We start from the raw sequence: 15,374 nt of genomic DNA on the forward strand, positions 1-15,374 counted from the left end.
AACGTCAAGATTCAGGATAAAGGCAGTTCGGAAACAAAGGTAACTTCCTTTCCACTGATGCCGAGACAGAATATTTAGATTGGGGTGTGTGTGTGGAATCAACCCACCCCAAAATATCCACTCCAGGAGGGCTGGGAAGGGAAATTGCTGCTCCCAATAGTCCTGTTTTTTTGGTGATCTTACAGACAAGTAAATTCATTCGCAATTCAGTGTTTTATGTGCCCCTTTGCTGCTTCTGCAATACACTTTCAATATGGTTTTAGCGCTGCTATTCCTTATAGAAGCTGCTTTTATGTTGTTATGGGCTAAAAGCAAGCACAGACATTTAAAACAAGCATTATTCTTATACAGTATACCCCCTATTACAAAACCTAAATGACAGAGAAACCATAGGTACAACATGCTTAAACTTAATAGTTTGTCTAGTGGGATTTATTATTAGTTAATGCAGCAGCCGTCCATAGTTGGATAACTTGAGGCCTAGGATAATTTCAGATCTCCTTCCGTTTCGTAATCTGGAGCCTTCCGAGTTTGCTACCACCTGGTGGAAGGCAATCAGCACATCCAAAGGCAAGACTACTTATAGCGTTTCACTGCAATGCAGAGATGGGGAAACTGAGGCCCTCCAAATGTTAATGGACTTCAACTCCCATTAACACTGACAATGATCAGGGATTAAGGGAGCTGCATTGCAGCAGCATCTAGGGCAGGCACCCCCAAACTCGGCCCTCCAGGTGTTTTGGGACTACAACTCCCATCATCCCTAGCTAACAGGACCAGTGGTCAGGGATGATGGGAATTGTAGTCCCAAAACATCTGGAGGGCTGAGTTTGGGGGTGCCTGATCTAGAGGGCAGCAGGACCCCCATCTCTGCAATTGTCGTGTTTCATAATTACTGTTCAATTCAATGTAATAACATTTGTTTAAATATATACTGTAATAATAATAAATTTGAATGTCATCCAGGAAATGTCCTGCTATATAATACCCTTCGTTTCAGTAGTAGTATTACTGGGAAATCTCAGGTGCTTGCATTTATATTTTGTTCGACTGCAAGAACTAAAACGTGTGCTTCATACTACTGGAGAAATCATAAGTACAAAAAATAACGGCGGGTGGGTGGGGTGAAGGTGGATTCACCTAACGCAGTGGTTCTCAAACTTTTTTTCTCTGGGATGCATTTTCAGAGGAAAAAAATGCCCAATTTTTTTACTGGTAAGAAATACATTGGGAAACAAAACAAAACAACTCCCAGCAATGCTTGATTTGTAATACAGAACACAACTACTTTACAATATGATCACAGGACATCCGGAAAATAGAAATCATTGTGGCTAGCTACACAAGAACATGAATTATTCCCAAAATATAATACTGATTTTCCTCGAATCTTTCTGCCACACTTGCCATCCTGCCCTGCCCATCATCCTTTAAGAACCACTGACCTAATGAGTCCCCTCAGTGCAAGCTATGCATGAAGGCTTCTGCAATGGGGCTTCCCCCTTCTACTTTCCCCCCCCAAATGGCTCTGGGGGTTGGGAGAAACCCCAGAACAATGTAATTGTGGGTGGGGGGTGGGTAGGAAAGGGATGATCCTTTAGTCTGGGAAGCTGCAATGCTTTTTAGGTTGGGGAAATACAGTGGTACCTCGGGTTACATACGCTTTAGGTTATATATGCTTCAGGTTACATACACTTCAGGTTACAGACTCTGCTAACCCAGAAATAGTGCTTCAGGTTGAGAACAGAAATTGTGCTCCAGCAGCGCGGCAGCAGCAGGAAGCCCCATTAGTTAAAGTGGTGCTTCAGGTTAAGAACAGTTTCAGGTTAAGTACGGACCTCCGGAACTAATTAAGTACTTAACCTGGGGTACCACTGTAGTAAGTATGCGAGGAATTTAACTATGTATCAGGAGAGATGGGCATCTTTACAATCAATCTGAGGGAAGTTGGTCATTGCCATTTTAGCATGAATCATGTAACAATTGCAGATCTATTACTATTTAGCTATATTGACACTGAGACAAACATCTGAGGGAAGAAACTGAAGTTTGGCTAAAACTTGCTTCCCGCTTCAGACCTCCTAAGTTCTGCCCGAGAAGCAGGAGAATACTTTCTATCAGTTTCTCACCTACTTATAATCAGATTTGGCTAAATCAGTTCAAATGACATTCACTCCTACCGGGGGGGGGGGGGAGGGGGAAATTATCCATACCTCATATACTTCTCTCTACAGGTTTCTAGAAACTTCTCCAGCTGGGTTGGAGTAATCCGGTCCAATTGGTACAAAACATACGGCTGAAGCAATAAAGAGCCAGAACAGTTAGGAATTTAATTCAATAGACAGGGCATGCATTATGCATTCCCCTGGTGCACAATATGAAAACGCAGAGGAAAAAACCAACAGTGATATTCACTTCTGTTCCCCCCTTCCCTGCAGTAAGCGAGATAGTAAGTTATGGAATATGTTTAAGCCGCAGCTGTTATTCAGTACATATATCCAGAATCATTGGAGGTTAAACTTTAAGGATTAGGTTTTTTTTAATAAAAGCATTGTATTGAGTTTCCGAACCTCCCTGCTTCAGAAACAAGTGTAGGACAGGTTGCTGCAGATTATTAGACAAAGTGCAACACTTCGTCCAGCATTATGAAATGACAGTAGGAATGGGCAGTTTTGGCAGAGATACCAGGTATGGGAATTAAGGGTGTATTACACAAGCTTACATGCAAAAAATAGTGCCCCTATCTTCATCTGTTAAAGGGTATGGAATTAGCACACAACCCACAAGCGGCATTACCTCTGTTGTGCCGTTGTCATTAATGCCATACTTGTCCCTGGTTTTCTTGATCTTCTCGGACATAGCTTTGATGAATTTTTTAATTTCCTGCAACAACAGCAAAAAAATAATAATAAAATGCACGTTTTAAGGCTTCTCCGCCTTATATTCTTCAGCCCGGCTACTATGGAGACGCTTAGCTTATAAACATCTGGCATTATTTTGCATTAGTAAAAAAGCCGTAAAGCATAAAAGTGACTCAAAAATGCATTTCATGCCACAACTGCACACTTCAAGTTGCTTTTGGAAAGCAGTTGAAATAGCTACCTGCCAAGAAGCAATAAAGTGATTACAGATGTTCTCTCTGCTAGAATTTTGGGGACTTTTCTGACTTTATATACATCTCACAAAGCTGAGAGAGGCGGGGAAAGGAGGAGGAGGAGATTCTGGAATATTTCTCTTATGCCAAGATTTCTCTAACATACAGAGACCTGGAAACCTGTATTAACAGAATGCAAAAAGCAGATGCACAAAATTCAGTGGGACTGGCAGGGGGGGGGGACACACCAGAAAGGAGCAAGAGATAAGAAGGTGTGTTTGGAGGAGCTTCTCTAACCTGACTGAACCCCAAGATCATCCTTTGAGGCTCTTCTCTCTTTGCCACCTAGGTTCTTGCAAAATACAGACATTCCACGAAGAAGAAAAAAGCAAGCTTTCCCTGGCTCTTTATCGTTTCAATATACCATGTCAACAACCAGAAACGTTTCCCATAGAACAAAACGTTGACCTCTGCTACAATGGAGAATGTCCTCAGATTTCAATGTCAGACTCGTAAGTTCACTCAATTACATATTCAAAAAGTAGAGGAGTAAGTATAACTGCTGCATCTACTGTAGTTTCAGAAAATGTACTTTAAAGTTAGCCTAGCAACAGCGGAGACTTAGAAATGCCCCCCACTGACTGACACGATAAGGCCATCACCACTTTATCACCTGTTGTGAAGAAACTACATTTTTTATGAGGTACAGTTTAAATGCAAGAATACTGTGATAATAGGGACACACACAAAATATGAAAATTGTAAATGCGCGAAGAGGGGGAAAACACCAGCCATTTACTCTTGGCTAGAGCTAGAAAGGTAAACGTTATATGCGAGTTCAGCTGACAGTCTGCCAAGTGGCAGTTGCTAAGAGGAGGTAACTATGTAAAATGCGAGGTTTCAAATAATCAGTGCACCTCAACCTTTATGCATCAGGCAGGAGTATCCAAAATAAGTCGGTTTATGATTGGTCCCTTTGTGAAAATTCCTTCCTGACAACGGTCCACAGTTATAGGCCAATGAACATTCAGAATTTCAGTGCAAATACATGGGTTGGAGAGTTCTAGCTGGCGTGGAATGTAGAAGCAGATTTAGCACTCGGGGGGACAGGACCTGTTGCGTTTTGCTGCCTGAGGCAAAACGGGATGGTGGTGTCCCACTGCCAAAGCGCCCCTCACCTGGCTTGTGTGGTGGCATCTGTGAAGCAGCGATGGCCTGCAGTGAGATCTCACGGAGCACACAAGATCTCCTGAGATTTTGGCGACGTTTCGCCGGAAGCCGCTTCTCCACTGGTGGCAGAGGGGGGCACCCCCTCTTTGGATTCTGATGCCCAAGGCAGCTGGTTCAGCCTGCCTCATGGGCGGGCCGGCCCTGTCACACTCTTTGCGGGGTTCAGTTGTGGAAGCTGAGTCAAGAAGTGACTCTGAAGGAGGAAGAGGAAGCCTGGAGACAGAGCCTGAAAGCAATAGCAGCAACATTTGGGGAGGAGGAAGAGTGAGAAGCTCATGCGAGAACTGAAATCATTGACGGCAGAAGCTAAGGAGGTCCAAAAGAGAGAAAAAACCTCCAGCAGCAGCCTTCAGGAGGGCTCAAGCCAGCAACTGGCAAATTCCTGACTAGAGAAAAGACTTCCAGTGAAGTCCTCTGAATAAACTTGTGAGTTAACTGAGGTGGAGATAAGAAGGTAATTGGTTAATGGTTTCATGTAAGGATTAGAACAAATTCGTGGGAATCTTCTTAAAGCAACACTAACACTGTTACAGGTAATGTACTATTTTCTCCAATCGGTAGTGATATCTGATAGTATAATACTTTGCTGTCTACCAATAAGCAAATCCATTATATTATGTTGTAAATAAGCATTAATGAATTCCCTTTAATTCTCAAACATGAAATTCTTGAGCTGTCTGTCCCATACATATACCCAGCAACAGTGTGCGAGGGATTTTTTTAAAAATTGAGTAAGGTATTGGGTGGAAACAATGGTGGAAGCAGAACTCTAAATAAAAAGAGCAGGCTCCCTTAATATAAGGTATATGTGGTGAGGATTCATCAGGGAACCTTACATGTACAGACTATTTGAATAAATTTTAAAATAAAACAACATGAATACAGTGGTACCTCAGGTTACATACGCTTCAGATTACATACACTTCAGGTTACAGACTCCGCTAACCCAGAAATAGTGCTTCAGGTTAAGAACTTTGCTTCAGGATGAGAACAGAAATCGGGCTCCGGCAGGGCGGCAGCAGCAGGAGGCCCCATTAGCTAAAGTGGTGCTTCAGGTTAAGAACAGTTTCAGGTTAAGTACGGACCTCCGGAACGAATTAAGTACTTAACCTGAGGCACCACTGTACAACATTATATACAGCAGAGGCACTGAAGGGACAGACTGGATTGTTGCAACACATTCTATGCGTGGCTTCACTTGCGCTAGATCCAGGAGCTAGTGCAGAATGCTGCAGTACGGTTGCTAACACAAATGAGGACTTGTCAACGTAGAACATCTGCGCTGGTTGCTAATTTAGTACCGGGCAGAGTTCAAGGTGTTACTATTAGCGTATAAAGCCCTTAACCACTTGGGAACAGTTTATCTCCGAGATCACCTGAGCACCCACATATTCCCACTTGACCACTTTGATCAGCAGAATTGGCACTACCTACAAGTAAGCACCCCATAATGCCTGTTCCGCAAGTGTAAGAACTCGATGGTTTAGTGTGGCAACACCTATGCTTTGAAACTCCCTGCCTAGTGAGATCAAGCAGGCACGGTGCTCTTTTTGGTGCCTGCTAAAAACATTCTTACCCAGCTACTTAAGAGTTTTGTTTTAGTCTATTGTAGCTTAACGCTTTGTCTGTTTTGTAAACTTTTACTGTGATAATATCATTGTTTTATCTTATTTGTAAACTGATTTGAGGTTTTTCATATAATCAAGCAGTGTATGAGCTTTATGAAATGAATAAATAGTAAACCTCCAAAACATGTGTTTGTGATGTTCTGTTCTCCTATTGTTATTTATCATTTGTCGGCTGCTTTGTGATTCACTTGAATTAAAAGCGGCATAGAAATATGAATCAAATCGACTCAAACAGCTGATGGATCAATATTGATAGGGAAGTAGCCTCATCAATCAGGCTCCCAAATCCTGTCAGGACTTTGAGGTAAGCAAACTGAAGTCTTTTGGACTGGGGCTCTGTTTCTCCAGCTGCACTTCAGTGAACCTCTCCTGCTTTTCCTGATTACAGTGGAACCTCGGGTTACATACTGTCCTCCTTACGAATGCTTCGGGTAATGAATTCTGCTAACCTGGAAGTAAATACCCCTAGTTGCGAACTTTGCCCCGGGATGCGAGTGGAAGTTGCACGCCGGTGGCGTGGTAGCAGCGGGAGGCCCCATTAATGAAAGCGTGCCTCATGATAAGAACGGTTTCGGCTTAAGAACGGACCTCTGGAACGAATTAAGTTCGTAACTGGAGGTACCACTGTATTCTGAAGTTACTTCTTGTAGTACACAAAAAACTTTTCTTGACACAGCAGGACTTTTGAGGGTGAGATGGGATTCCCAGGGACTCTGGAAGGTGGCTTGGGTGGTGCAGAGCAGAACAGCATTCAGGGAGAGGGATTACTAGATCTGAATGAAAGGAGGAAAGTTCATGGAAGGTGTGTGTCCAGTGCCTTACTGATACTTGTGTTGCGGGGAGATTCCCACAGGTTGGGGAACTGAAGAGTTGGCAGTGGAACCAAAGGGCTGTCCAAGAACGGTGGCAAGAGGGAGGTGGTGGATGGAAGTTCCAGCACCAATGAACATATGAACTGGGGGTTAGTAGTACAAAACTGTTTCAATTCCAGAAGCGTCACCACTATAAAGTTCTACATAGTGCACACACATGCTACAATTACCTCATTGTACACTGCATAACCTGTTTCAGTAAATGCCTTCAAGAAAGAACAGGAAAAAAACAAAGTAATAGGTATTTTGCTGTTATTGAAATAAACTATTCATAGGATAGCACACGTTAATGCTCTTTCTGAACCAAATCCCTGCTATTGCAAACCAATAATTATGCCAGTCACGGAAAATCAAAGCAACAGAGCCCTGGCTTATATTTACAAGAAAGTGCTGCCTTTAAAAGTGAATATTTAGGCACCTCATCAGTTCCTAACTGGCAAGTAAAAACAATTCCTCAGAAGGCAGAGCACAAACACCTGCATTTTAACCCAAAATCTGTCTATTTAACAACTGAGATGGTGCTACCGAAGCAGAAAACATGTAAGATTACTGAATCGTGCTGCTTTGTGTTCTGGGGAGAGCAGTTTGTAAAGGACTAATGATCGTGTGAAAAAGAAAACGACGCAAAGACATCACCTGTAGGAAGCTGTCCTGGCAGCAAAGGAATTCGTTCTTCTTCATGATGGATTCAGCTGTTAACACCAATTCATTTTTACTAAGTGCTGGCTCACTTCGGCTTGGATACACTGCCTTAAACAACAAAGAGTACACAGACACATTACAAGGGCCTTTTCAATTTAATTCCTTTAGACAATCTAATATGCTTTCAAACTGGATGTGCCCAACTCCCCTCCCGCTTTTTAATCTAATCCTATCATTTAGGGCAAAAAGCCCAATTCTTACAAAGATCCCCAGTCTCCATTAGAATCATATAATTGTACAGCTGGAAGGGACCCTGAGGATCAACCCCATTGAAATGCAGAAATATGCAGCCGTCCTACACAGGGAATCGAACCTGCAACACTGGTGTCAGTAGACCCACACTCTAACCAACTGAGTCATCCAAGCTCAAAGACAGATGGAAGAAAACAGATACAAGATTAAGAATTCTGTAGCATATTTAATTGGTAGATGCTGAAACGAGGACTGGAAGGTCCATTCACTAAAATCCAACATGAAGATTTCCTTCAAGCTTTGTAGTGAAGGAATGACTTTGGCTGTTCCAGTGGAGTAGGGATGACATGTCTAGGTCTTATCTTACGTCCTGACCACACTCTGACGCACAGACCTACTCCAGGAACAGCGCCAGAGTGTGTTCTTGGAGTTGGTGACCTCTTGCTCCAAGATAAGAGTGTAGGAAGGAAAACCCTTTTATGGTCAGGAGTACAGGAAGGAAATCCCTTTAATGGTTAAGAGTGCTGGAGCAGGAACATCTGTGATGTCAACCTGCGTGTACAAGCTGACGTGGCTGGATTCCTGGGGAAGGGGGAGAGGGTGCCTGGAGGATATATATACTGCATGAAATTTCTCATTTCTTTGGACTTGCTGTGGATTGACCACGCGATTGCCTTTCTGCTGCTCCGGAGAGCAGAAATAAAGAACTCTTTCTCTGAACCAACCCTCGGTGTCATTTGACTTCCTTCCTCCCGTCCGGGAGCAACGCAGAGCCCACCAATCGGTAAAGTCTAATAAGGCTACAGTAGTATGTTGACATTTATTGATACCGTTTTAACTTACTCTGATGTTGTCCAGGACACGTTTGAACTCCAGAGGTTCATCTTTCCCCTCCATAGCTGCAGGATCTAAGCCATCTCCGCCATAAATGAACTGTATGATGTCACCAGTAGAACTCCTGACGGTCAGGTCATACTGTGAGCACAGGTCTTCAAGGGATTTCACCAGCCGCCTCTGGGAAGCAAGGGAAGACAACTCCTTCAGGACCTATCTAGTAATGCAGTTTACAAAACTTCTAAAATGTGGGCGGGGTGGCCAATTCGCACTGCCAAACGCAGGATGAGCAACTGTGCTGCATTTTGAGAGTCATTACAGATCTGGAAATGTAACCCGTGGTGTAATAAATAGGAACCATCGCAGTCCAGTACACTGAAAGTCCCCCTCCATTTGAATCTTTTAAGGGAGCATTTCAAACACTTAATATTGCATTAAAGGCAGTCAAGGTACAATTCTTGAGGTCTTGCTGCCTGGTTTGGCTTGGATAAATCTCATTAAATGTTCTTTATCAAAGTCTCAATTTTTAAAAAGCAGATTATTTGAAAAAAAAAAATGCATCCCATCCCATATTTCTAAGCATTGAAGCCTGTAGAAGGGATGAAGGCAGAAACAAGACATATTTTAAAGTATGATGGGGTTTTTTTTTTGGGGGGGGGGATAATCTGGAGTTTTGAGCTCCTTTGCTACGTAGAATTCAGCTGATGAGACAAAAATCCTCTCATATGAAACAGGCTCACACAGGTTTCAAAATGACTACTTAGCTGGTTAGCTGCAAATAGAAAGAATTGACTGCAAGCAACCAGACAGAAAAAATGGATAAAATGAAAGGAGTGTGGTCTCTCTCTTTCTAGTCATGAACAGGTTACATGTGTATTAACACTGGTGAATATAGACAGCTTGCAATAAATGTTTGCTGTTTTTGCAAGGCTCCCCCTTGTGGTAAAAAGACAAATCGGACATACAGTGGTAGCTCGGGTTACATACGCTTCAGGTTACATACGCTTCAGGATACAGACTCCGCTAACCCAGAAATAGTACCTTGGGTTAAGAACTTTGCTTCAGGATGAGAACAGAAATCGTGCAGCGGCGGTGTGGCGGCAGCAGGAGGCCCCATTAGCTAAAGTGGTGCTTCAGGTTAAGAACAGTTTCAGGTTAAGAACAGACCTCCGGAACGAATTAAGTTCTTAACCCGAGGTACCACTGTAAAGGGAAGACCCACAAAATTTCCTACAATCACAATATACGTCTACAGATATAGGAATCTTTCTATAGATGTAGTATAGACATTTCTAGAGATACAGGATTCCTTCTTCCTCATCAGAATTGAACCTTGAGGAAGAATGAGGCCACAAACTGGGAGAGGAATGCTAGTTATTTTCTTGACTTAGGTAAGGAAAACGAACCTTTACATGTAACGGATAGGAATTGCTCATGAGTGTTTTGCTACACTAACACGGTCTCCTCCCACAGCAAAGTATCCCCAAGTTACCTGCATGTATCCCGTTTCAGCTGTTTTTACAGCAGTATCAACCAGGCCTTCTCGACCAGCCATGGTGTGGAAGAAAAACTCAGTGGGCGTCAAGCCAGAATAGAAGCTGTTGGCAACAAAACCTTTCGCTGCTGGAAGCTGTAAGAGGGTAGAAAAAGACCTGAAATGTGCTGCAGTAGAAAATGCACTCAGAGTCAATGAGGTGCAGTAGCCAATAATGTCAAAGTAGGACCAGGGAGACCCAAGATGCACACTATGAAGCATCCTGGGTGATGTTGGGCCAGACACTGTCTCTCACTCCAACCTAACTCTCAGGGTTGCAGTAAGAATAAAGAGAGATGGGCAACCATACATGCCACCTTTAGCTCCTTGTTAATTATATAGAAATTATAATAAATATGCAAAACACTAAGTTCATATACCATTTTTTTCCATGTATAAGACAACTCCTATTTTTTGGGAGATGTGGGTGGTGTTGTGGTCTAAACCACTGAGCCTCTTCGGCTTGCTGATTGGAAGGTTGGCGGTTCGAATCCCTGCGATGGAGTGAGCTTACGTTGCTCTAGCCCAGCTTCTGCCAACCTAGCACTTTGAAAGCATACCAGTGAAAGTAGATAAAAAGCTGCTGCTGCTGCTGCAGCAGCAGCAGCAGCAGCAGCAGCAGCAGCAGCAGCAGGGAAGGTAAATGGTGTTTCTGTGCACTCTGGTTTCCATCATGGTGTTCTGTTGTGCCAGAAGCGGTTTAGTCATGCTGGCCACATGACCCGGAAAGCTGTTTGTGGACAAATGCCAGCACCCTCGGCATGAAAGCGAGATGGGTGCCGCAACCGCATAGTCGGCTTTGACTGGACTTAACCGTCCAGGGGTCCTTTACCATTTTACCTTATTTTTTTAATCCAAAATTTAAAAATTGGGCCAGAGCCAGAACCACCCGCATCAGAGCCCAAACCTCTGTGCATTCACCATCTGTGTATAAGACGACCTCCAATTTTTGACTGTTTTTAAACAAAGAAACAAAACAAAAAAATCTTATACATGGAAAAATACAGTATTACAGGTACGATAATATTGCTATTATCTTTACAGCTGTTATCTGTACCTCTTTAAGAAGTGCTGCATGAACAGATGAAATTATCAGCTCTAGAAAATGTGAGAACTCATCTCCTAGGAGTGCCAGTGAGGCCAAGAAAGGATGGAGGGGTGGCCCTTTTGCACACAGTAAAATATCCTATAGTAAAAGCTCCACTCTTACCAAAATATTTCCTACAGGTTAACAGTTGTTCACAGAATTGCTTTCCATAGCAACGATCCAGCGTGATTGCTAAACTTCTTGGAATTCCTTTACCACAGGCCGATTCCCAACATTTACGTCTTGTATTTACTCCTTACACCAAGGGTGGAGAACTGATGGCCCTCCAGATGTTGCTCGATTCCAGCTCTCATCAGTCCAAGCCAGCATGGCCAAGAGTGAAGGATGAATGGAGTCCAGAATAACTGGCAGTACCTCCACCCCAACTTCCTTGCTTTTAGTTTGCCAATTCCTGGTTGCCTCTAGAGGATTCCAATTCCAATACAAGAAGCCACAGGCCTCTCTACTTCCCGGGGAGTGGGAAAGAGAACTAGCTATAATAGGCAACACAGAGGAGGAGAATGCTCTAAATTTGATGCCTGCCAACTTGTGGCTGGGGAGAAGGAAGAGGAGCGAGAGGGAGAAGAGACCAAGATCTGGGCAAGTTGCCCACTGGAACTGTTACATCCTTATGGAGTTAAACTCCAGTGGTCTAAAGCAAACGACCCAGCTTGTTCAATTGAATTAAGAGCAAATTATTTCACATTGTAGCAACCCTATGGGGTAGGTCATTTGTATTAACCTCAGAGCGCAAGGAGTAGGGAGGGAGGAGCAGAGAGGGAGGTTTTCTCAAGGCCAACTAGTCTGTAAGTTCACAGCAGTCAAGATTTGAACCGCTCAGACATTACATCGCGCCAGAAATTCCGTCTTCATTTAGTATTCAAACCCACACCTCCCCATTTCATAAGGTTGTTAGGTCCCGCAATGCTATTCACCTTGGAATGCTTCTTAAAATGAGGCAAGGATCGGTTCTCAAAGCCGTCAGGCACGCGTGAGCCACTGATAGCCTGCTGTCCTACACAAGCAATCATCTGGGAGATGTTAATGAAGGAGCCTAAAAAGACAACGCCACAAAGAAAGAGGTAGGTCACATTTTGCCTCATGTTCCAAAGCAGCATACTGTGATGGAGGTCTGCCCCACTCTACTTTATTTGTATGTGCAAATTTGCTTTTTTAAAAAATAAAGTTTTATTAAAACTTTTCACATTACAACAAAAAAGACAAACTAATCTAAACCAAAACTAGTAAAAGAAATAAGAGAAAAGAGAATGTGCGTGGACATTTTCAAAATCTGGAGCAGATTATGAGGGTGTGCAGGAGAGAGCGCAAAATTTCTGTGGCACAATTGAAGTGGCAGCACTGGATACAACCCACTGTAGAAGTGCTGGTATTCGACATACAGTTCAACCAGAGCTGGAGAACCAGTGTGCAATGTTGAATGGGCAAAAAAAAAAAGCAGACAAAATTCCCACTCATACATGACAGTCCAATGAATTAAGAACAGTCTATCCAGAGTTGCACAGAGAGCAAACTGACCTATACACAACTGAACACAAAATTAAGATGCAGCTGCTTGGTCTTTAAGCAACCGTGCTATGTAGGAGGTATAGAAATGACGTGGGAAAGTATCCGATTTAAAATGTGGTGCTGCCATGTAAAAACCAGAAGCAAAACTTACCTGTGCAGTGTTTCATGCTGCTAGCATGCCATTTAAGCCAGCCTCCACAATGCATAACATTGGCATGCCAGTACGATCTTTGCCCACGCCACTGATCTTTGGTTGCTAACTGTGCACCAACAGGCAGTGCAACTCAGATTCAAATAGATGCTGGTCATATGGGCTGTCTCAGGTTCAAAGCCTATCTGCATGCACTTGGAATTACATCTAAACCTGTGCTTCCTGTTCTAGAGCTAAGTGTTGTCTGAACCGCACCCATAACCTTTTGCTGCCTTCTTTATTTATTGGCAACAGAAAAAGAAGAACAAGTGGGCAGCAGCCATTTGTTTTCTAAAGTCCTCACAAGCTTACCTTTCGAACCACAAAGAGCCATGACGAGGGGGCTGTTACTCTTGTCTAGTTCTCGAAGACAGGCACTGCCAGCATGGTCTCTGATCACAGACAGCTCTTTCAGAATCAGCGCCTGGGAGGAGACTTACAATTAATAAGCTAACCATTTCAAGAATTCACCTAAAGAGATTGTTGCATATTAGTAAATTCTAACGACCAAGAAAAAGCAGAGTGTCCCAAAGGAAAGGTCTGTAGGCCGATCATTGTAACAACAGAGGCACGACCAAGAATTTTGTCAAATTGACAAACATGCTGGTTTTCTGTGGGGGTTTGTCCCAGCCTGGCCCCTTTGGTGCTTCAGAAGACCCAGAATTCAGGGAGGCCAGAAACTGCCTCTTTCTTTTTCCTGCACTTATTGCTGTTGGGAGGTGCCTGTTTCCTGGGTAGGGGAAACCCTATATTCAACCATCAGGAGATAGGAGGGTTCACCTATGGTGAAGCAAGAAGTGGCAATCTTTCCCTGGGGACAACCTTGGGAAGATTAAGATTCTGATTCAGCAAATTGATTTACTGTGATTTGGCCCCTTCACATTTTGCGATTGTTTGGCCAAATCACAGCAAATCAACTTGCTGAATCAGAATCTTAATAGTTATGGTATACAACTCACCTCTAATGTCTCTTCTGCTGTACAGCCAGGTTGCTGCTGCAGTTTGCCAGTCTTCAAAGCATCAATATATTCATCACATTTCTTGTACCCAGCATTCAGAAGTTCATACTTTGCCTTCAGCAGCCCCTGTCCTGGAGTCACATCGCCAATTCCAATTGAAAATCCTCGATTAGCTAAGTGTTTGGAAACAACAGCCAAATGTACACATCAGTTCACTGAGTGCCACACGGAGAATTTTATCCGAGGTTACTTTTGTACTCAGGGTTTAACTTCTTATCCATGCAAGATATGTTTAGATTTTCCTAAAACTAGCATTTTTAGTAAATGGTCTTGCTGGCTTGTGGTACATTTTGACATTGTGTCTCTTTGGGCCTTTCTAGAGAATAAATTGATAGGCATAGTTATGGCTTATGTGCTCATTGCACAGGACCCAGATAATTTTTGTTGTTGCAAGGCCAGTACTTTTCCTGCACTCAAATTTGATTATCTTGTCACTGGGGTGTGTGTGTGTGTGTGTGTGTGTGTGAGAGAGAGAGAGAGAGAGAGAGAGAGACAATTCTTCCCTAAACAAGTGGCATCTATTGGAACGCGCCTGTGGCATCACTAGGGATGAACAACAACTACCTCCTTTGTACAATGCCTGTGCAGTTTAATGACTCTTTTTAAAAAAGTTATCCAACTCTAAGCTCCACCATGCCATGGTCCCAGTGAATTCAGTGAAGAGGGAGACACAAATTCCAGACCTTAGTATTGACTCCAGTTTTGACTAGGAAGTGTCAGCTGTGGAGGCTCTTCTTAGAACTATTGTGGTATACCAGTTACAGTGTCAAAATTAGGACGATCTGAATTCAATTCCTCATTCAGGCATAAAACTCACGAGGATATTTCAGTCAACATTTCTCAGCTAATTTTCCTCTCTGGGTTGTTGTGAGGATAGATAAACAGGGGTGGGGAAGAACTGTGCACCACATTGCCCTGAGCTCTTTGGAAGGAGCGCAGGATAGAAACATAGTGCAATAAAAAATGAATGAAATTACCAGAAAGCCACTTTTCAAGGTACTTACAGAGGTAGACAGGAGCAAGTCTGGCTAGCCGTGACATCGCATCAGCTGCCTCCACTTGTCCCCAATCTCTTAGCAAAATGTAGAAGATATTATTCTTGGATCCAGACCCTAAAGTTCCTTTGTCCATGCTGCCAGCCATCAACTCACTATTGTGGATTGCAACGTCTGGAAAAAAACGTCAGAAGCTTGTCAACCTAAGCTTCCCATTTTCAGCTTTTTCAGACTCACGACCACTTTTAGCCCCAACATGGCAATATTTCATCCCTTCTCTTAAAGAAACTCTTCTCAAAATAATGGTGGCAGTGTTACATATGCAACCCAGTGTACATTAGGGCATTACCCGGTTGTGGTTCCTGGTTTGCAAATGGGAAAAACAGTGCTTTAACACACCCAGAAACCTATACGGTAGATGCAGAAACGCTGAGAGCTCAAGTTGTAAGACAGGGAGTGTGGGTGGTAGA

The 15,374-nt window shown here is 43.2% G+C and overlaps 1 protein-coding gene across 4 annotated transcripts in view; it reads right to left on the minus strand.

Annotated features, from left to right (window-relative positions):
* POLR3A (RNA polymerase III subunit A) overlaps nt 1–15,374 on the minus strand; it is a 48,051-nt gene that overhangs the window by 14,189 nt on the left and 18,488 nt on the right. For 2 of the 4 annotated variants that reach the window (XR_014564032.1, XM_083738240.1), the window contains exons 15-24: nt 14,914–15,078; nt 13,850–14,022; nt 13,203–13,314; nt 12,109–12,227; nt 10,045–10,182; nt 8,562–8,732; nt 7,461–7,574; nt 6,995–7,030; nt 2,797–2,883; nt 2,214–2,296 (exon numbers count right to left, since the gene is read on the minus strand). Coding sequence is in view for 2 of the 4 variants with exons in the window: in XM_083738240.1 (XP_083594366.1) it covers nt 2,214–2,296; nt 2,797–2,883; nt 6,995–7,030; nt 7,461–7,574; nt 8,562–8,732; nt 10,045–10,182; nt 12,109–12,227; nt 13,203–13,314; nt 13,850–14,022; nt 14,914–15,078 (1,198 nt within the window). In the remaining 2 variants the exon portion in view is untranslated. The remainder of the gene's footprint in view (nt 1–2,213; nt 2,297–2,796; nt 2,884–6,994; nt 7,031–7,460; nt 7,575–8,561; nt 8,733–10,044; nt 10,183–12,108; nt 12,228–13,202; nt 13,315–13,849; nt 14,023–14,913; nt 15,079–15,374) is intronic. The other 2 variants (XR_014564031.1, XM_083738241.1) reach the window with 1 other exon arrangement.

The sequence above is a fragment of the Podarcis gaigeae genome, assembly GCF_964106915.1.
Source record: "Podarcis gaigeae genome assembly, chromosome: 5".
In the NCBI taxonomy this organism is placed as follows: domain Eukaryota; kingdom Metazoa; phylum Chordata; class Lepidosauria; order Squamata; family Lacertidae; genus Podarcis; species Podarcis gaigeae.